This window comes from Pleuronectes platessa, chromosome 9 (genome assembly GCF_947347685.1).
Source record: "Pleuronectes platessa chromosome 9, fPlePla1.1, whole genome shotgun sequence".
Lineage (NCBI taxonomy): Eukaryota > Metazoa > Chordata > Actinopteri > Pleuronectiformes > Pleuronectidae > Pleuronectes > Pleuronectes platessa.
This window is the reverse complement of record NC_070634.1, coordinates 5,563,536-5,585,068: the sequence shown is the minus strand read 5'-3', so window position 1 is coordinate 5,585,068 and position 21,533 is coordinate 5,563,536. Positions and strand designations below refer to the sequence as shown.

At 40.3% G+C, this 21,533-nt stretch overlaps 1 protein-coding gene across 1 annotated transcript; it reads left to right on the top strand.

Annotated features, from left to right (window-relative positions):
• The first annotated feature begins 215 nt into the window (after window positions 1-215).
• On the top strand, window positions 216-2,300 carry sox14 (SRY-box transcription factor 14). The gene has a single exon (XM_053430714.1). It carries the CDS (start codon window positions 772-774, stop codon window positions 1,483-1,485), a length of 714 nt encoding a protein of 237 aa, XP_053286689.1. The 5' UTR covers window positions 216-771; the 3' UTR covers window positions 1,486-2,300.
• The last annotated feature ends 19,233 nt before the right edge of the window (window positions 2,301-21,533 follow it).

Here is a 21,533-nt window from a genome sequence, read left to right as displayed (position 1 = left end):
CTTCCCTTATGTTTTCTTTTTATTCTTCCTCTACTACCACCCGCTCTTTGTTTATGTTGTAATGCAGCCCACATACATATATAATGTCTTATTTTTTGCAGGAGCCATTATAATCGGCGCTCTCTGTGCTGATTGGCGCTCAGGTTGGAGAGTGAACGCCCTGCAGATTATGTCAGATTGCGTGCAGAAACCAAACCAGCCCAGCCTTTGAACTTCACCGCTTTTGGCTCGTATTCACGCTCTTCCGCTCATTTCCAACAAGCCAGGTGCTCGACGACCAACCTCAGAGAGAGCGAGAGAGCGAGCGAGAGAGAGAGAGAGAAAGAGAGGGAGCGCGACAGAGAGAGAGAGAGAGAGTGTGTTTGACGGGAGAAAAATAACACTGAACACTTTTACGACTCCTGCAAACTGACTGCGGAACAGCGTTTTCACCTTTGTGGATTTTGTTACGTGCGTGCATCCTGCATGTATGTGTTGTTGTCCTGTACGTGGCGCGGCGCAGCTCTGACTTGTAAGTGGACTTAACACCGAGACGCACCAGTGTTTCAACGCAGGAAAGAAAAAAGCAAAGCCGCAGCCGGATTCCCTTTTTTAAAAATTTTATTTGAGTTTACTTTTCCCAGACTCAGAAGCTCCCAGACGTGGCATGACTGGTATCTGGAATCTGGACAGGTGAATAGTTTCCCCTCGGTCCTTCCTTTTCCTTCCTTGCGACAAGAACTTCCCCCCCTCGTCCTTAACACCGGGGATAAAACAGTATCCCGTCTGAAGATGTCGAAGCCTGTTGATCACATCAAGAGACCCATGAACGCGTTCATGGTGTGGTCCCGGGGCCAGAGGAGGAAAATGGCACAGGAAAACCCCAAAATGCACAACTCGGAGATCAGCAAGCGACTGGGCGCCGAGTGGAAGCTGCTCTCCGAGTCCGAGAAGAGACCTTACATCGACGAGGCCAAGAGGCTTCGCGCTCAGCACATGAAGGAGCACCCCGACTACAAGTACCGACCCCGGCGCAAACCCAAGAACCTGCTCAAGAAGGACAGGTACGTGTTCCCGCTGCCTTACCTCGGGGACTCCGACCACCTGAAGGGACTCCCCATGTCCGCCGCGGACTCTCTGCTGGGCTCCATGGAAAAAGCCCGGGCGTTTCTGCCGCCGACGTCCTCTCCTTACTCCTTCCTCGACCCGAGCCAGTTCAGCTCCAGCGCCATCCAGAAGATGACGGAGATGCCCCACGCGTTGAGCGGCGCTTTGCCGTACGCGTCCTCGTTGGGATACCAGAACGGCGCGTTCGGCACCCTCGGGTGCCCCAGTCAGCACACCCACACCCACCCGTCGCCCACGAACCCGGGCTACGTCGTCCCGTGTAACTGCACAGCCTGGTCAGCGTCAAGTTTACAGCCCCCGGTGGCCTACATACTTTTTCCAGGTATGACCAAGAGTGGGCTAGACCCATATTCATCCGCACATGCCGCTGCCATGTAACCCACAAGACTCTTCTCCTCTTTTTCATTCACTTGAATACTGAAATGCATGTAAATATATTACGGAGAGCGCGCCCCATTAAAAAGGCATGAACAATACAAACACTGCCTTGGACTTGTTATGGCAACAAAAAAAAAAGAGAAAGAAAATAAAACTTTTCCAGAAGTTCCTGACCTGAGCAGAGAAGCTGGGATTTGGTGTAAAAGGACGGTGCCCGTGAACTGTAAGAAATGTAAATGTTATAACATTTATGGCAACCAGAAAAGGAGGCCTTTAACTTTATTTATTGTGTACATTTCAATACTGATAGGCTGACTTGTGTTGATTATTGATAGGCTACTCTTTTGTTTTGAACGATTTGGCTTGCACAATTAGCATTCTTATTTCCTGTATAGGCCTAAAGGTATTCTACATTGGCACTCGTAATTTTATGATGTTCTGGATAGCGATAAAATCAGGGCCTATAGGCTGGATTATATACGGGTTATTTATCAAAAACACCGGCACATAAAAACTAGACCGTCTATTTAAGAGGAAAGAAAAAAAATCCATTTACATCCAAATGTTTTATTTTGCCTTTTTCCTGTGGTTCAGTGCTAAAATATAGTCACAAGCGTCATTTGATTGGTTTCTGTTTTTTGAGGATAACTTCTATTTGATTTCCAGGAGTTATATGTGTATTTTCTATCTAAGATGGTAATTTAAAACCTGTCATGTTATGGAAAGGATAATGTATGTAAGGGTGATACCTCCTGCTCTTTGTTCTATTGCTGAGCAAAGACGTTCCGAATAAAGACAATCTGTCTTCAACCAGATCAATTTCCTGTATTTGTAGGTTACTGGGTGCTTGAGATGACAGAGATGATAGTTGTGAGAACTGTATAAAGGCCCAGTTCAACTGGTTTCAAACTGATCACAAATTACTAAAACAAACACGAAGAATGGGATACATAAATCAATAATGAAACATATTTAAGATAAATACTTGAAATATAAATAATATTTCTACAATAGGGAAATATAGCTTTGAAATACTTTTTACGTTTCAAAAAATTATAAAAAAAATATTTATGTTAAATTTAAAGAGCTGTAAACTCAACTTGACCCCAAACTATTCAATAGCATTGGCAGTGGAACAATAACATGCAAATCAATCCTCTTCCCAAAATCGATCCTGTGAAACTCCTGCCTCCTCATTTGGCAGCCACTTCTCCTTGTGTTGTTTAAAACAGGTTCCAGGCGTGTTCCGCACACTGAAGCAGTTATTTCTGCTGTTATTATCATAATCATTATTATTATTATGACACCGGGCTGAACCGGTTGGGATCTTTTTGATGGTTGACAGCTCAGCAGAGGCCTCCCCGGAGGGAATCCGCCCGTCCGACTTGTCTGACTGCTTAATCACTTCAAGGAGAAATCCTCCTGCTTAATTATAGGTTTAACAAATGGAACAAACTCAATGTGACGTGATTTCTTTTCTCTCTGCTCCTCCGTGTTGCTGGCTGGGCTGGAGAGCAGCCCACCACCACACTGCGGTTTAAACATCTCTGCGTGTGTGCATTGACTTTTCTTTCTTTTTTTTAAACCAAGGTGCCGCAGCCAAAACCCAACTAAAGCCTTTATATCCCCGAGTCAAACACTGACTCACGTGTCTCAACCTGCACTAACTTGTGAGTGACGGCTCTGACGCTCATTAAGACAATACAGCTTACAACCAGGAGCGGGTGGAGGACTCGTGTTCACGCGTTTCAAAGCTCCCCGCGTGGCTGCACATCTGTCCGCTCCCTCCGCACCGCGCGTGGAGGACAGATGCTGCAGGCCCGCGCCGAGTCCATGGCCCCCACATTAACCACTGTGGTATTAATTTCAACAAAAAAAAGAGGACAATTTTCATTTCCACATCCAAATTGTTTACTTATCTGCCAGGAACATATGCTGAGAGAAGTTAAGATTCACGATTTGTGCACTGTTGCCCAAGGTGCAATTCCATCCTGGGGAGGGGAGGGGAGGAAAGATGGGGGGAGATGGAGGGTGGGGGACGGGTAGATTTTTTTATGACAGGCTTTAGTCCTTATCTACAGCTGTAAATTAGGGTGCTACTTCATTGAACTCAATGTGAAGTTTTACATCCAAACCCCCTAAAGCGTCCTAATTCAACTTTGAAATGAGACAATTATAATTACTTTCAGGAGGAGCTGCAGACGTGGATATTATTTCTTTCCCGCAATTAAAATCAGGCGTATATATAAATATATATATATTACATCTATGTATGTTTGAATATTTTTTATTTCATTCTAGCCACTGTAACTTCACCTGCAATTATCCAACTTCGTCACGGAAATTGACTGTAGCCTGGTTACAACCAACCTGGAATAAATAACCCACAACGGTAAACGGCATCTGAGAGGTATAATGGTTTAATGGGAGGGGGGAATTATGATTTGAAATTATAGCAGCGTGTGTGTGTGTGTGCGTGCGTGTGTCTTAAATCTCTCTCTTTAACCCCCCTCCCTTGACGTTTTTATTGGAGCACAACAGAGATAATTCAATCTGCCTTATCTCTCCAGGACTCCTTTATAGCGCGAGATCAGAGAGAAAAAGGAGAGGATAATTGTTCTTTATTTTATTTAATTTAACGCGACAGCCAAGCGCTTTCAGGTCATTTATATGCTTCATTTAGTGATAAAAGTCCAGGAGGAGGGAGGGAGGGAGGGGCAAGGCAGCCGCTTTTTACTTTCCCCTCCACAACACTTATAAAATAATAAAATAAAATGAAACTGATGAAACAAAAAATAGCGGAGGGAGGGAGGGAGCGGGGAGGAGGGGATGGGGGGGCACTTTTAATTAAAGGCCATGGGTCATTTACATTATTGTCTTTAAGTGTTACCCTGAAATCATCAGCAGTAAATGGAGTTTGATAAGTGGCTGTTGAGAATGAGGTTTTGTATTTAGGCGCACTAATTTCCTAAATCAAAAGGAGGAGAGAAAAGGAAAGTAGAGCCCTGAAGGAGAAGCTGGCAAAAAAAAAATCTATTGATGATGGTGATGACAGAATTATTGTTTCGTCTTCTTGTGATGATAGAGAATAAATAAAAGCTATTAAATGGTTATCATAGATGCATTTATTTTCCATTTAGATTTGACAAAATGTGGGGGGGAAATTGAGAAGAAGAACCTGATCTCGTTTCAGCATATTAAATATTGTCTCCCGAAAGACCAAAATAATATAAAGAAAATCATCACTGGCTAAATCCCGGTCTATCTAAAATTGAATCTGGGATACCATTCTGACGGGAGAAGAAGTAAAAACCGTACAGTTGTGTTGTTTGAAGACGCGGGGGCTTGAATTTGGGGGTCCCCTGAATTCTCATTTGAAGGAAATGAAATCGTGAACGAGCTGATAAAGAAGAAAAAAAAAGGGGGGATGAGGGTGAGCTGAGAGAAAGAGAATCATGCCACGGTTTGTTTAATGTGCTGTGCCAGACTGAAAAGTGATTTACACCAAGACTTTATTCCCCCGACAGATAGAACAGACAGTGCGTGTCTTTGTGTTACTTTGTCATTTTATTTTTTATTCAGGCTATCACACACACACACACACAAACAAACACACACACACACACACACACACACACACACACACACACACACACACACACACACACACACACGTGGTCAGTTCATCGGGTACAGATATGGAAATCATCAGCAGGATATACACACACATATTATCACATGCTTCACCACTTACAGAAGCAGCGCCTTGTCTCCAGCAGCAGCAGCAGCAGCAGCAGCAGCAGGTTGATGATCTGATCCGGACACTGGGAGTTCACTCTGCATCTCTCGTCACTGCCGACTCTCACTCTCACTCTGTCACTTTTCTTTTTGCGACTATAACATGCAGCAGCTTCCCTGCAGCTCCTCAGGTCTCCAACATCTCAGTCTGATCTGTGGTGATGATATTGGAATCCTTATGCACCTTATTATACTCATATTATATTTTATAAATTAACATGCCAATCCTGATGTTTTTTTTACATAAGAAATTAATAAATTAAGCAGACGCCTTAAACACTTCTTAAATCTTTTGGAATTGCGCAGATTCCTTGATATTTGAAGCTACGTTTAAGTAAAACCCACCATTTTTGTATTTATTTATTTATTAATGCAGCCAGGCCCATATTCTGAGACACACACATTAAATATAACTGGAAGTTTTCCATTCTGGAGCTGCTTGATTTATTTTGTTTCATGTTTAACGATTCTTTTGGAAATACTTAGTATCATTAACCATTACTTTATATACAGGCCTATTCACTTTTAGCTATTTCATCAAGGCTAACGTGATGACGGGTTTACTGTCATTTACTGTCATTTCCCTTTCAAACCTAAATTCTAAGTTAGCTGACAATTCTTAAACCAACCTTTGTATCTGTTGGCCCCTTAATTATAAATGTCCACATGCCACCCTCTGCCATACATTTCTATGTGAATAATACGCAGTCTCACTCAAGAGTGACTTGATGATATTTATTATTCCGACTCAGGGTCCTTTTAAAGTACAAAGCAATTATATAGAATAAAATATGTATATAAACAATTCAACTTTGTAGACTGTTTTATTCTTCATTCTTGTTCCATTGACTGTTTATTCTCTCATTAACATAGAGTGGCCCTCCACCCATGTGTGAGACCAGTGTTCTAAACTAACCACATGTCCTTAATTTCTCATACAGTTGGGTTGATTTCAAATTTTTTCCATATGTTCTAAAACTGTCTCATTATGCTGCTCTTCTCATTTGTTGTAGTGGGTTTTAGTTTATTTTTCAAATGTTCGGCAGTATTTCCGCCGCAGAAGCTGCGGTTTCAGAGCTAAGAAGTTTCTGACCTGATTCACTCATGCATATTTATCACTCTGCATGTCCTGCTTTGCACAGACACCTTCCATACATTAAGTGGTGTGTGGTGATTTACAGTGTGTGTGTGTGTGTGCGTGTGTGTGTGTGTGTGTGTGTGTGCCTGATTTCATACAGGGTGCACTTTTGAGTTATTGTGCTGTATCTTTGTTGCTCATGCACCCACATCTGGCATAAACTTTCCATCCATCACATCATGCGGATGAATACGTTTTTCTTTTGTTGTCGTCTGTGCTCATGAATACTTGGTCTCGTTTTCTTTTCACTTGCATAAGTTTGTACGTCATTAAAAAACTATATCACAATGCTCAGCATAGTTACCTGTAGTCATAATAACAACACTTTAATTACTGATTCTAAAAATAACGTATTGTCACAGTTAAGGTTGAAGTTATTAAGTTCCCATGAGAAGTTAGTTCACTGTTTGATACAAACACAGACTCTGTTCCTGTGCAAAGTTAAATTAGGATGTAAATAAAGATACAGTTCTTCTTTGAAAGCCAGCTCTTAAATACAGAGGAGTGGAGCAACCATCACTGAGAAGCTGCCAGCAACCAAGCACAAGGTCATGCCAGCACAACCTGGTAAAGACTTTCATACAACTACTGGCCGACCACATTCATCTACATTTTCATAAATAAAGTTGCTTTCTCTCAAAAAATTATTTTGCATCGATTAAAAGATGACTAGACACACTATTTTAAATCTCTGATGACGTGATCAGCGCTGGGTGTGACATGTGAATTATTACTATTTGTCAGTTGAGGCGTGGTGAGCTCCTCACATGCTAACATTAACTGTCATGGCTCTGCATCCCTATCAATGGGAGGCGTGTCCAGATCACGTGCTCAATGTCTTCAACTAAACATCGCTTCAACAAATCTGGGAAAAATGTCCTTAACCATTTTGGGTATTAATCAGAATCAGGATCAGAATTCTTTTTAATTACCAAGATTATTTACACATATAGGAAATTAAATGAGTGTGGTTGGTGCATTGGACATAAAACAACGCTCGGACATAAAACAACAATATATACAGTAGAAAGAACTCCTGCTGTATTGAACTAAACCATGATGGTTTGTGAAGGTGGAATTAAAGATAATACATTAAATAATAATCATACTTGAGTGAACATTTACATTTATGGCCACAATTACACAGCTTCTAAAGCTTCTTTACATTTACTGTGCATATGACTGTAATGATACGATGACTTGTATTTGACACTATGCACAGTACTGTATCATTGAGGTCAATGGGGTCATGGCCTTTGGAATGTGTCTGTGATATATTCATGAGTGATTTTTTTTTTTTCCGGATATTTAGAAGGATTTGCATTTTCTATGTTCTATGATTGAACACATATCTCACGTTTGAGTCTTTAAAGCAGATTTAGACAAATAAAACTTAAAAGAACTTAGTCAAAAATAATAAAAGGGAATTCATATCTTCACCAAACTCAATGACCAAATATTTTTAACACAGCAGTTAAGTGCATAAATAAGATGGGACAATTTGTAATAAACAATACCCCCAAATAAAAATTAAACAACGTGGTTGGTGGTTAGTTAGTTAACCACTAACCGTACCTTAGTATAGAAATTCTTGGCTACAGCCCTGACATCATGTCATGAAATAAAGGAGAACATGTTTGGCAAATTGACCCTGACCACAGACAGGCAAACAGAGGAAACACACATACTGATATCAAGTTGTCAAACACGCAATTATGAAGGTATGACACACACACACAAACACACACACCCACACTCACACACACACAGACACACAGAACTACCTGGCTGATTTAGAGCCTTGAGCGACTAAGGTTGAGGGCAGCTCTGGCAGTCCAAGCCAATGGAATCCCCTGGTAAAGAGGATGCTAATCGTTGCTTCTTGTGCCTGAGCATGTCTTCCTGGGCCAAATGAGATTAGAGGGAGTGGGATATGGCGAGGCGACGTGCGTGGGGTTCTGGAGGTGAAAGGTAAAGGCACTTATCAGAAGGGTTCCCCTCGGGGTCCTCGACGGCTGACTCAATCAAAACCCTGCACGCACTTCTCACTGGATTAGACTAATCAGGAAGGAGCAGGGGATGTATAGACCACTTATCTGAAAAAAAAACATTGGGCTCCCTTTCCCTGTGAAAAGACCCTACAGAAATGTTTGTTAATTTTATTTATTACAGGATGCTTGTCGATGTGGCAATCTTCCATGGAATCATTAAAAAGGGCTCTTCCACTCACTGAAGGCACGCACTGTTTACATGCCACAAAGATAGAGCACTCTTTGATGTACCAAATCCCCCCTGTTCACTCTTTGTCATTATTATTTATATATTAACTCCGTTTTTTTTTTTCTTAGTATGTTTTTTCCGTTTGTGCTTCTTTTGCCACAGCCGATCCCACTGATGGAAGCCAGTCAACGTAACAAAGACCCTGAAAGGTATATGAATATTTATTACAGAGACGACTTCGGAGCCAGACAGGCCGTTAGCACTGAAAGGAATAGTGAGAAGATAACAGCAATTTTCACACTTATGATTACCTTCAAATTAATCTCTATTTCTTGAAGGGATATGGGGATAGCATGGTTATAGTCTATCTTTCATTGCTGCGATTAAAAAAAGTTATTTAATATAAGTTTCAGCGACTCGTTTGACAAAATGATCCAAAAACACTTGTACGTGTTAATGTTTGCACCTGAATTTTGCTACACCCAAAACTTTAGTTTCATTTAGAGCCTTCTATTATTAAACTATTATATAGAGCAAAGGAACATGCAGCTTCTGTCTAGTTTCCTATTTTTAAGTTGAGATAGTGTGATTACGGTATATTAAATATTATTACATATTTATTCCATATTCTTCTTAGACAATGAAAAGCTGAATGAAATAAAACCCTCTTGTTCAGATCATCTCTCAGTCTACACTACACGTGTAGTTAATGGTGGCTTCTATTAGCTAATATTACCAGTAGCTAACCACCACACACTAGATAGTCCTGTGACCTTTTCATATGCAGTCTATGGGTGTGATACCACCAAGTCAGTTTTCTCACTGAAAGACTCTTCTCTACTCATACTTCTGTTAACCTGTGTATACACAATGTATAAATTATCATTTAACCTCATGTAATTGCTACTTGACCAGAGCCACTGCTCAGAAACGAATCCATCCGTCCAACAACAACCAACAACAACCTTTTATCTGTATCGTTTATTCTTGGAGGGTCTCAAAGAGGGTTGGGGGTTGCTGTAGCCAATCCCAGCTGACATTGGGCGAGAGATTGGGTCCACCCTGCACAGGTCGCCAGCTTATCGCAGGGCCAACATATATAGACAAACAACCATTCACACCTTAAGTAAATTAACAATTTACCTAACCTCATGTCTTTGGATTGTGGAAGTATGCCCGAGTACCAGTAAAGAAACCATGCAGTTGTGGGGAGAACATGCAAACTCCACGCAGAAAGACCCCCAACAGACCCAGGATTCAAACCTGAAACCTTCTTAATGTGAGGCGACAGTGCTGACCAGTACATCCAATAAATAAACAAACTAAACATAGCCAACATTCATTAAGGGTTTTGGTATGAAAAGCTCAGTGAGTCTGTTATGTTAGGAATCAATCTTTTTCTCCATCCTGTCTCTTAGAGATTACGAAATCTAGTTTACAAAAGCCTCACGTAAATTGTTCACTGAAAAGTTTTTTTTTGTTGCTAAAAAATGTCTGTTCCTGTGGAAAATAGCAGCATTATTATGATTATTATGACTGGAGGCACGAGACACAACATTTACCTGTCGGTCCCAAACCTCAACCAAAGTGCTTTTCTCCCCGAAACCAAACCAAACCTCACACTCAATTATCAAGGTCCTGCATTTTGAATGCCAACCATTATATACATTAACATTAAATTAAAATAAATGAAACTGTTCAACTGTTCAAACTGTTACAATTTGCAGTGGCCATGCTGCTGTACATGTCCTGATGAGCTCATGTTTGTCCTTGTGTATTTATGCTGTAAATCCAGGTGAATACAAGTTGTCAGGGCCAGACCCACTGAACTGAGCAGCTCCACCATCTGACGAAACAAAACAGAACGGCCTTGAGTGCCTTACAGCCGTGGTTTGTGATCACATTGATTGTCTTACAAATTCTTAAACATATTCGGATGGAATTTGTATAACCATTTAGATCATTTGTAGAAAACCTTGTATGCAAAATTATACGGTAATCTTTTGGTTCGCTGTATTGATTTAACTTGAATGAGAGGTGCACCCTTTTACTCTCCATTCAGCCTGAAGGGCATGACGGGCACTGTACGACATTGTTCTCCGCACAAAGCAGTACAGTGTTGATTATGCCGACTCATTATACCAGAAAATACTGGAGGAAGCGCAGCGCAACAGATGAATAAGATATCAGCCTTGTAGAGAGGATTGATTCGCTGTATTGTTGAGTGTTGTAAGGAATCAGGTGCCTCCCAGGACCTGACATGATAGTGAGCTTCACACAAGGTGAGCGGTGAATTTCACAATGTTTCCGTTGCTAAAGTTGCTTTAGTGACCACATCCTCATATCACGATCTTTAAAGCTTGTTACACTCACATCAAGCTCATTATGAAGTTATGCACTCTGTGCTCTACTGCACTTTACTGATGGGTTGCAGCAGTTCTGAATTAACTTTAGACAGTTTATAAAGATGGTCGACAAGCCGACCTTCCAAAAGTGAATCCAAATAATCTTAATCGTCCCATGGTGGCTAGCTGCAGTGCGCCTCCTCCATGTTAGTGAATGGGACATAGCCCAAAGTAAAGTATGTGTAAAATATATCTTTCTCAAAGATGGTTTCTGTCATTTTAGATAGTTCTTTTCACCATGATGTTTTATTTAGTGTTAGTTATTCCAGTAAGTGTGGGTTGTAATAAGTTTTTTGATGCTATAAAAGTGGGAGTAAAACTTCATGACACAGCTCAGTGATTGGTCAGGCACATGTATTGGCGGAACCTCAATACCACTGCTCTCCGAAATTGCCACTGTACAGACTCTGGTTCCCAATGACGTCATCACAGTAAAATGGTCTCCCCTTGATCTGAGATATTTTGGTTTAATTTTTGTACAATGGGAGGTAGTGGAGACATGTTGAGCCTCTTTATATACAGTCTATGGGATTAACAGGCAAATTAGTTGACTTAATTAATATATATAAAACTGTGAGTTCACGCAAAACCAGCATACAACCAAACTCCACCAAAATATATGTATATAAAGATTGAAAAGTGATTAATTGAACTTATTTGTTAGCTGTAACAACACTTTTCAGTATTCCTGAAGGCAAGAAGCAGTTCCCCTCAAAATGAGCTTTATACTTCACTCCACCTTCTCCCTTATGGTAAATCTATGGTCTCTATTTATGTAGCGCTTTTCTAGTCCTGATGACCACTCAAAGTGCTTCACAGTACGGTTTTACTTTCACCCATTCACACACACATTCATGCAGTACTTCCGGAGTAGGGAAGACTGGGATCAAACTGCAGACCTTCTGGTTAGAGGAGGACCACTCTAACCCCTGAGCCACAGCCACCCTTACTTCTTTTTGTCAACATCTGTTTGGAGCAGGCCACAAAAGCTTGGCTTCAAGGGATCAAAGCAAAGAACCACCACTGACTGTCGAGCCAGACATGTGATAAGAGCAGGCTAAGAGCAAGATTGAAACCAATAGAAAGACCAAACCCATTAGTATAAAGTCACGTCTTACACATGATACTTAATTGAGGATCACATCGAGTTTCATTTAGCAGTTTTCATCTTCCAGGCGATGGAGCATGGTGCCATGAACAAGTGGCCAACTAGTTTGGGGAACATTTCATTTGTGCAGCAGCGGTGATGCAGCCTTCTGTGGACTGAGTCAAGCAGCACGTCTTTCAGACAGAAAACGAACCAGTATCACCACAGAACAAGTGAACAGCCCATTCCAAACCAGCATGTGTGGAATGGGCACTTCACCCGTGGAACTGAAGCTGGGTAACCAACAGGCAAACACAGGCAACTGCCCAACACTTCCAGATAATGAACTGTGCAACATAGAAAGAGGGGTAAAACCCAAGAAATATTTCCCCTATCAGCAGTGTAATGACATTATAGTAATACCAATAACAACGTCTTTTTTTGTGTTTACTTGTGATATGTGGGTCAGGATTAGTTTGGATGTGAAGGACACCGACTTGCTCTTTGCTGAAAATGTCTAGCACTGGATATGACTCTGTATTTAAATGTAAAGCCCAATGTGAATCTGGAGGAGGATCTCTTGGGCCTCACAGTCACTTTATTAACTGTGCTGCCCTGTGTTCAGGCACTGAGGCAGTTCCTTAAAACAGGTTTCTTAAGACTGGTCAATGTTTTGTCAGAATCGTTGCACCAACAAGCCCAAAGCACAACGTAATGCTGAACGGGTGCCCATGGTAAAGTTGTTGTTTTATATAATTACCTGGCTTCAGCCTCAACAGAGAGAGGAACAGTGGAAAAGGTGTTGTTAAAGCCTTGGTGACGCACAGACTATACAAAGTGACTGTGGTAGAGTAATGGGTTCGCCAGCTGGGAACATGCCATACTGAAGAGGTGTGGTTGTAATAGGGAATCCTGTCAGTTACTGTTGTGTGTACAACTGGCAGAGAACACCATGTTCCCCATGTTTGAAAAGAATAAGCAGCATGTCAATATTTAATAAACGTTTTTTAACAAACCACTATGTTATTGTATGTTGCTATTTTATGTCATGCCAAATGTGTTTTACTCGCTTATCATTTATTATTCCCTCCACCAGGGAGGTTATGTTTTCACCTGTGTTTGTTTGTTAGCAGGATGACACTAAACCAGTTCAACCGATTTCATGCAATGAAGAAGCTGTTCTGTGTACAGCCAGCAAAAGGTTTTGGATCCAATGATTTTTACTTCACTTTCTTTAACATTGTGAGACAAGTGTTTTAAACATTTTTTATCAACAATAATTCATTAATAATTCAGGCATGTTTAAGGCACTGATATTTATGAGATGGCGCAATTTGGTGCAGATCCAAATGAAAATTCTGATCTAGTGAATTCAAAAGTAGTTTGGTAAGGGGACTGTTGGGCTTTAGCTGAGGTATGTGCACAAGAGGGGTATAGTTGTCGACCAATAAATTAAAAAACACTCATCTTTATACAACTACATGACAGTGTGTAAACTAGTTATCACATGCTTAGAAATACAGCTTATACTATGAATATGAAGCAATCAACGTTTAATTTAGCTGTTGGTTTGACTGGGCCCCTTGAACATGTACTGTGACGTGTCACCAAATTACATTTTAGCAAAAAGATAATCAGCATAGTACAAAAAAGATCTAACATTATTATTTGCAGAACACGCTGATATCAGATCAAATGGCCAGTCCCACATTGATCACAGAAACAAGCTAATTGAGACAATTTGGGGTAAATAAAAGAAAATGATCATTATACTTGTAACAATGTTTCCACCCTTATATTTGTAATATAAACAGTAACTTGTGCACCATGTAACAGGGACAACAGAGCTGGAGAGTGGTCCCTCAGCTTCCTGTGAGGCAGCTTCCTCACCAGATGATATGTGGTCTGAACTGCCTGAGTGGAAAATGCTGGCTTCAAGCAGCTGGAGATGAGCAACTCACTGGACGACCATGGGAATGTAATGAATAAAAACATGTTTGAGATTCTGTGAGTGTAAAGGTGAAGCTGAAACTTCTCGGCCAAGTCGTCTGAATTCACAGCCAGATCGGACACAGCGTTTTATGTAAAGTGGTATAAAAAAAAACATCAAGCTGTGGCACTGTGATGATTTGTACCGTTCTGATGATTGTGAGTTTGAAAGCTTGAAGATTTTTACTCTTAAATTATTTGTGCAGTTCCCACTGTTAATCTGCCTGTTTGGAATGTTCTGTTCTCTTCTCCTGTGTTGACGCTCCTGATCTACGTCAGAACGATTCTGAGTCCTCCTCAAACAGTTCTACAATATACTGTCACTTATTGTAGTTTGTGTGCAGAGGTTTTTATAAACAGTCTGTGGTGCAGAGTGAAGTTATACAACTTTGTGTTCATCCTACCTGGTTTAGCTGCAGTGAAGATTTTATAATCAAAGTTTTTCGTGATGAAACAAGAAATGCCTTAATAATGTTTGTGTGCAACTTTATATGAGTTTAATAAAGTTCAAAACTTTAACTCTGTAATTCAACACGAAAAAAACATTAAAACAACAAAAGGAACATTGTGCCCTTATTTTGTAGAAAAATAGATGAATGTTGTTGCCATGATGAGATCAACACCCGCGTCAACAGTAATTTGCCTGTGTTAGTCGCAGAATACGAAAATGATCTGGCGGCGATTTTGACCATGCGGTTGCTGTAGTTTATTTGAGGACGTAGAAGAAGACGTATTCAACTGGGAGGCAGACTGCTCCGCCCCCACTGACTGCTACCAAGCACTAGGTTGCCTGTTCATTCGAATTTTGTTTATATTGAATTTATCGCGTTTCCAAAGCGCACCAAACTCGATACCGCACTGTCTCTGGCCATTAAGGTCACACATGCCGAGTGTGAAAGCAACAAGATGAAGGGATCATGAGATATGCTTTCCACATACAGTACATACAGACGTTTTTGGAATTACTAGTTAGATTTCTTTGCTCTTATACATTTCAAATTTACAGTAGTGATGTAATTAGACAACCCAGTTGGTGACTTTCGAAGAGGTTGCCGTGGCCCCAGCACCACTGCATTGTGGGGTATAATACGGGCCTCTTTTGTCTCTCTTGAAAATGTCATGGCGTAATTGATATTTCTCAGCGGGCCCTTTATCTTTGTGCCATGTTTCAGGTTCTATGATCTGGGTCCACGCTGACCTTTAGCAGTGCACTCCTTTCTCCGGCTTTTTTAGGGGCCTTACTGAAAATAGCTCAGTAGGATTTCAATGGGTTGTCTTTCATTTGAGACAATCTTCTCTTCCTTTACCGACCCGCAGCCTCTTTGACGGCGGCTATTTATTTCGAGACCCAACTTTTCAGCATGTTGTTTGATCTGGGATTTACTCTGGCTGCTTTGTCCGCCGTGGTCTGAAAAATCCTCCTGTTCCTCCGCAGTGAGAGAGGAGATGTGCTGCTGCTGCCGACTGTCCTCTGCTGCTAACTCATCAAGGTAAATATGATTGACATTGTCTGATCACACAACACAAACCTGAAGTTGTATTATATCAAGGGACACATTTAAGGAGTAAAGGTGCAATAAATGAGAACATCAATTTGGCTCAAGCTCAATCCAGACAAGCCAGAAAAATGCTAACTCGTTCTTCTTTTCATGTCATTTCTCACATTATTGTTTGTGGTAATAATTTGGTCTGACACTGTCACCTCTGTATTCACCTTGATATTTCTTTTAATTAGTCTCTTTTCTCTGCCTTTAAAACTACCTGACCGAGAACTACAACCTCGAACTAAATCTGCTCCATGTGCTGAATACTTCCATTGTCCACTAGGTTAATGGAGTTACACAGAAATGCTCTGGCCTTGTTAGCTCAGTAATATCACAATTGGCTTCACTGCTGCATTGTTTTTAAAGTTTTGTAGAGACACAAATTAAAAGCACAGCTGCTCATTTTACATCAACTCACACGTCTGTAGCTGGGTTTATACAATATTAAAATTACTATTCACTGGTAATAAAGATGCTCACAAATACCTGCATTTGCTGACTTATTGGCTTGGTCATGATCCGGTGAATGCAAACATTTATTGTGTAAATAGTCAGAGAAAAGAATCCATGTGAACCACTTCCATGTGCATGATCCATTCACACAACAGAAGAGTCTGCTTCTTCGTGTAGAACCCAAAGATCATAGAGGGTCTGAGTCATGTAGCAACACAGCTTCGGTACAAAGATGCAAGAACCTTTAATGGCTGCTTGCAGCTTCAATTCATTTAAATGCATGTCAATATTTGTATTTTCCTTATACAGCATTGTAATTCTTGTAATATTTATTAATGACCTTGGATTTCAAATTTGTTGAAAGGCAATAAACAAATCAAGATTTATTCGATTTGAAATGGTCAATAAATGAGGAGACTATCTTTTATAACCTTCAGCTGATTGTTTACAGACTTTGAGAGTGATGGACAGGGTAATGTCTTGACAACCCAGCCTTTTCACATGACCAGGACATAGGCCTTATGGACAAAAGAGGGTTGAACATTTATGAAACATTTTCTGTTCTACAAGATGTTCAAGCCACAAAAGAAGGTCTGAGGAACTTTGAAGTGTCACTGCTGTTGATTATCAGAGCTCTGCTGGATAGCCACTCGTTTCAGACCAACTGTTCTCTAGTTATCTCAAGCTTCTCTGAAGGACTTTACAGTTGAAAAGTTATAGCTAAGTAAGAGTCTGTTAACCACTGGATGAACCTAGTATGTGACAAATCAAATATAAAGAAAAACAAAGCTCCAGATGTATCATGTAGGTAACACATGCTGTATTTGTAGGCTGTACACCGACTAATCTGCAGTTTTAACCTGCCTCACACTCTTTCTGACTCTCAAAGTCTACCAGAAAACAACCAAGAAATACATTTCAGGAAAAATAATGCAGCAGCCTTTTTGTGGGACACATAAAACACATCCCACTCCTGGATGGTTAAGCATACCGATAAGCAGGTTTGGGGATGGATGCAAAATAAACTGTCTGCAACATTCTATTTTTTGTGAATACAACAATAAAATCCAGATTTCTATTTGTAGACACACACTGTGAAGATTGTGTTTTTCACCACTAAAGCAATAGATGCCATTTTAAGGAAAATACTTTTTGCTTTTTTGCTTACTTGCTAAGAGAGAAATGTCTTATCAGTCTCATGACTTAACAGTGAATATGAAGCTAGCATAACACATTATGGAGACTTTACAGCTGTCTTTGCTTGTTGTCTGGCAACCTCACAGTGATGACGTGACTCCAGGAAGTCCCTGCATCCAGCCAGGACATAATCTGTCACATAAACCCCTCCAAAGCCACAATGTTTTTTTTACACTTTAGATTTTGTACATATTGTAGATGTCAAACTACACTGTGATCTAATTAAAGGTCTCAAATTGGATGACAATCAGATATTAAAAAAATCATAGACATAATGATGTGTTTCTCTTTGCCCGGGGCTGTTTGCTTATCATTAAGACTCTGCAGACTGTGTCTATTTGTGAAATCTGCCACAGAATCTCTGCTCCTGAAAAAGCCTGATGCAGACACTTCATTGGATACTGAGCCCAACCATTTACTCTTGTGGACACGGCACAGTAGTACATCACTGGCAGTCTCCAAGCTCTTGCCTATGAAATGCTGGTGCCACCAGCTTTCTTTGAGTTCCTCTAATGCAGCATTTCCTTGGCAATGGTGATCTTCAGACCAGGTCAGGGAAATGTATCAAATCAGGCACCTGATGGGATCCTCAACTGGTTCCATGGTTGCCAAAGAAAACATTGCGGTTATGGTTGATACAACTTGAAGTATTATTTAACACTTACAGGACTTTGATGAAGATGTGGTAGTGTGTACGAATCTGATGCTGAATGCCAAAATGGTTTGCTATATACTTGGGATATCAAGCTAATATTTTAATATTTTGTGGGGTTTTTTGGGAAGGTAAATGTAGTTTCTTTTTTGGAATTAAGGGCAACAATATAACACTACTCGATGAAAGGTAAATTCGCAGTAAGAGTTGGTGAGATGTTTAAAAGGACATGCAAATCTTCTTTATCCTTAAAATGTGTCCTGATCTACTTGTGAAAGATATTCTTTGTTAACTTAAATAAAGAATATTAGTCCTTGGTTGAACTTATTCTTAAATGGAACCTATGATTTATTAGTAGGTGTCCCTGGATCAACAAAGTTGGTAACCACAGACCTAACTGACCCTGAATGTCTCAAAACCATGATAAAATATAACAAACACTTATGCTGCATTGTGTTGACTTACAAAATGCAAAAGTAGTGCTTGGCTTTACGTTCCATTAATGTACGTAAGTGATGATCAAGATTTCTTTGTCAACCGTGTTCTTGTGTGTAGGGCCTGGCATGAAACAATATCAATACATATACATTTTTATAAACAGCAATACAGCAAATGTCCATTATAGATCAATATAATTCTTATACACATTATTGATTTACCTCAGATTTGTAAAATGTTGTGTTGTTATCAAGTGTTTTTCAATCTCTGGTCGTAAAGAAGAGTTTAAAACCACAGTATCTCATCAGTCAAAGTCTAATTTTCAGTCTCAATCTAAATTTTAGTCTCAGTCTAAATTTGAACAGAAATAGTAATGTGACATTTGTCATGACAATTATTAACATTGACTGATATGGATATTTTTGATATTTATGACATTTTTGACCATAATCACCCAGCTTTGTGTAATGTGGCTACTGGCGAGATATAAATATACAAGAGTTTGTTGATCTATTGACATTTAACCACTTAAACGTTGAGAAACTGATTAGTTTTAGGATGTGAACTGTGTGATTACTCTGTGATTTTAGTGTACAGTACATTCTAAATGTTCTGAATTCCACATTTACACGTCACTGTTGTTAATAATGATCCCAGTTTTCTATTTACCAGCTGTTGTCAGACCCAAACAACCTGAACATACTTCTTTTGGTTAACATGCAGGAGTTTCCTGGCCAATTTAGACTGTGTAGTTAAACTATTGTAATTTGTTTGTGTATTGATTTTCCAGCACCAGAGACAGAAAGAATGTCTGCTCGGTGACATTAGATTCAGTGAGGAGCACTGACGGATTCTTTTTCTGAGGCGTGTGCAACTGTTGTCATTTCCACAAGGACTCATTGTGCAGTTGAATTTGTAATCCCTTTTGAAATGCAAAAATACGTTTTAAATATGATATGGTTGAATGCATCCAATTATGGCCTTTAATTTTTAAATGATTTGCTGTTGAAACATATTCCAGGCAAGTGTTCCTCACTAAAATGCTTGTACCCTTTAATCTTGCACTGAGTGTGGAAGAAAAGGAAAACTTAAGTGAAAATCACCCAACCTCACACAAGTGTTGCTGATGGCCTTGCAGTAGTGTGTCATTAGCATTCATTATAGTCCTATAAGCCAGAGTAATTACAGGCCCAAGTGCAGAGAGGAATAGCAGTTTACACTGCTAGTAATTTGATTTGCATCTACGCTAATAACTTCTTTTGTGTGTGTTTATGTGCCGTGTCAGAACACAAGTGCCATTTGGCTGCAGGCTGTATGAGGCAAAAAAAGCCTTTTAAATTCTAAGATTGAGTTGCCTTTGCTTTCAGCACTCGAAGCTCTCAATCTGCTAAGGCGTTCAGATTAGCGTGATCACAGAACAAGTGATACTGCGTTTTTCTGAAAGTCGTTTTTTGATGGGTTTTTGAACGAAATGTGGGGCAGCAGCAAAAGGAAACAGGAAATCAGACGGGCAGCTGAGCATTTCTCTTTGCAACCTGCTAAATGTGTCTGTGTGTGTCATGGAAATCATATCAGTTTCACAGTTTACAATACATGGAATTTATTTTCATGGAATAGATCATCTGATTATCTCTGAACAAAAGCCTTTTCTGCACAAAAGGGTGCGGTAGCATCACTGCCTCCTTCATGAAGCTGTTAAATGCCATTAAAGCAAACGCCCATGTTGCCACAAGTTGCAGTGCGTGTATCCTGTTCTGCAAGTGCACCAGTGGCTCCTGAGGGAACTAATACCTGTGCTGTCTGGGCAGTGTCTTGAAAAGAGCCAGGCTCCCTCTTCTGATGACTGACTGAGAATAGAAAAGCATTCCCCAAAGCTGATGAGGTCACAGGGTTAAGACTATGCTTTTGTCGTGGGACAATGACATCCTATTTACCTGGCGGGGTCCTGCTTTCTTCTCCATGCAACTGTGACCTCGCTGTGAAAACCAGACCTTTGTCTCCTTGACAAATAGAGGCTCAACGTTCAGATTCGCTTGGTTACACCTCAGTGGCCCCTGGTTGCGAGGCCTGCGGGCTCCTTCTGTGGACACAATGTTAGCTTCTGCTGAAGCTTTTCAGCAACAGCTTTGCTTCAGGGCCAGGATTTCTGATCTGATTTAGTGGTTATATCAGCATATCTCCAAATCTCTTTAATTGTATCATGAAGCCAAATAGTGCAGTTTACTCTTTACTGTAAATGTTTGAGTTAATACTTTCTTCAATGCCGTTGAAGCCACTTTAATCAATCTTTTGAAATTATCAATGGATCAGTAATGTGTGTATAATTTGAAAGGTGTCACTCATACTGATATACCCACATGGACTTAGTACTTGGTTGTACCTGGTTCACCGTTAAGGTGATCTGATTTTACATGATGCAACTGTGAAGGTTTCTCATTTATGTATGTTCAGATACGTAGCTGAAAGCAGTTTAGCTGATGAGCACAGAGGCGCATTTAGCTGCTAAAGAGATACATTATTAACTCTTTTACACCAAAGTCAGAAGATATACACTGTTTTTTTAAAAGCATGTTAAACTGGTAAAAGGGCGATTGACCCCCTTTCCCATTGCCAATAGAGGAGTTTCTGTTTTCCCCCCCGTGAGTCATAATGAACGTCACAAACGTGTCGGAAACTGAGAAGCTCTGTCACCTTGCTGTCTTGCTGATGTCGCATTTTGCATCATACAGAGATTTGTATGTTTTTCCCAAGATTTAAAAAACATTAAGTAAAATAAGGTATATGTACCTTTATTGCAAAAGTACACAAACGTTTATGGTTCTTTTTGCACCAATGCCTGGATGTTCAATACACGTCATAACATCACCCAGAAAAGGTGCAGCATCAGCGTCTAGATTGCCAAAATACAGAAGAAGAAAGGGTGTCATGTTTCCATCACTGCCCATTGGAGCCAGAGTTGATAAAACCCAGTGTCTACTGCAGAGCATAGACACGGGAGAGTGGGAGTGAATGCAGATAGTATCCATTCCCATTGCAGACAAAAGCCAGATGTAAGTGGGTTTTTTTGACCAGAGGGAAAGGGTAACACTGTGCCTACTTCTTCATTGTGCTTACTTTTATGACAGGT

Excerpts from the sequence above, each read along its gene's own strand:
- sox14 (XM_053430714.1), top strand. The coding sequence starts at position 772 with ATGTCGAAGCCTGTTGATCACATCAAGAGACCCATGAACGCGTTCATG.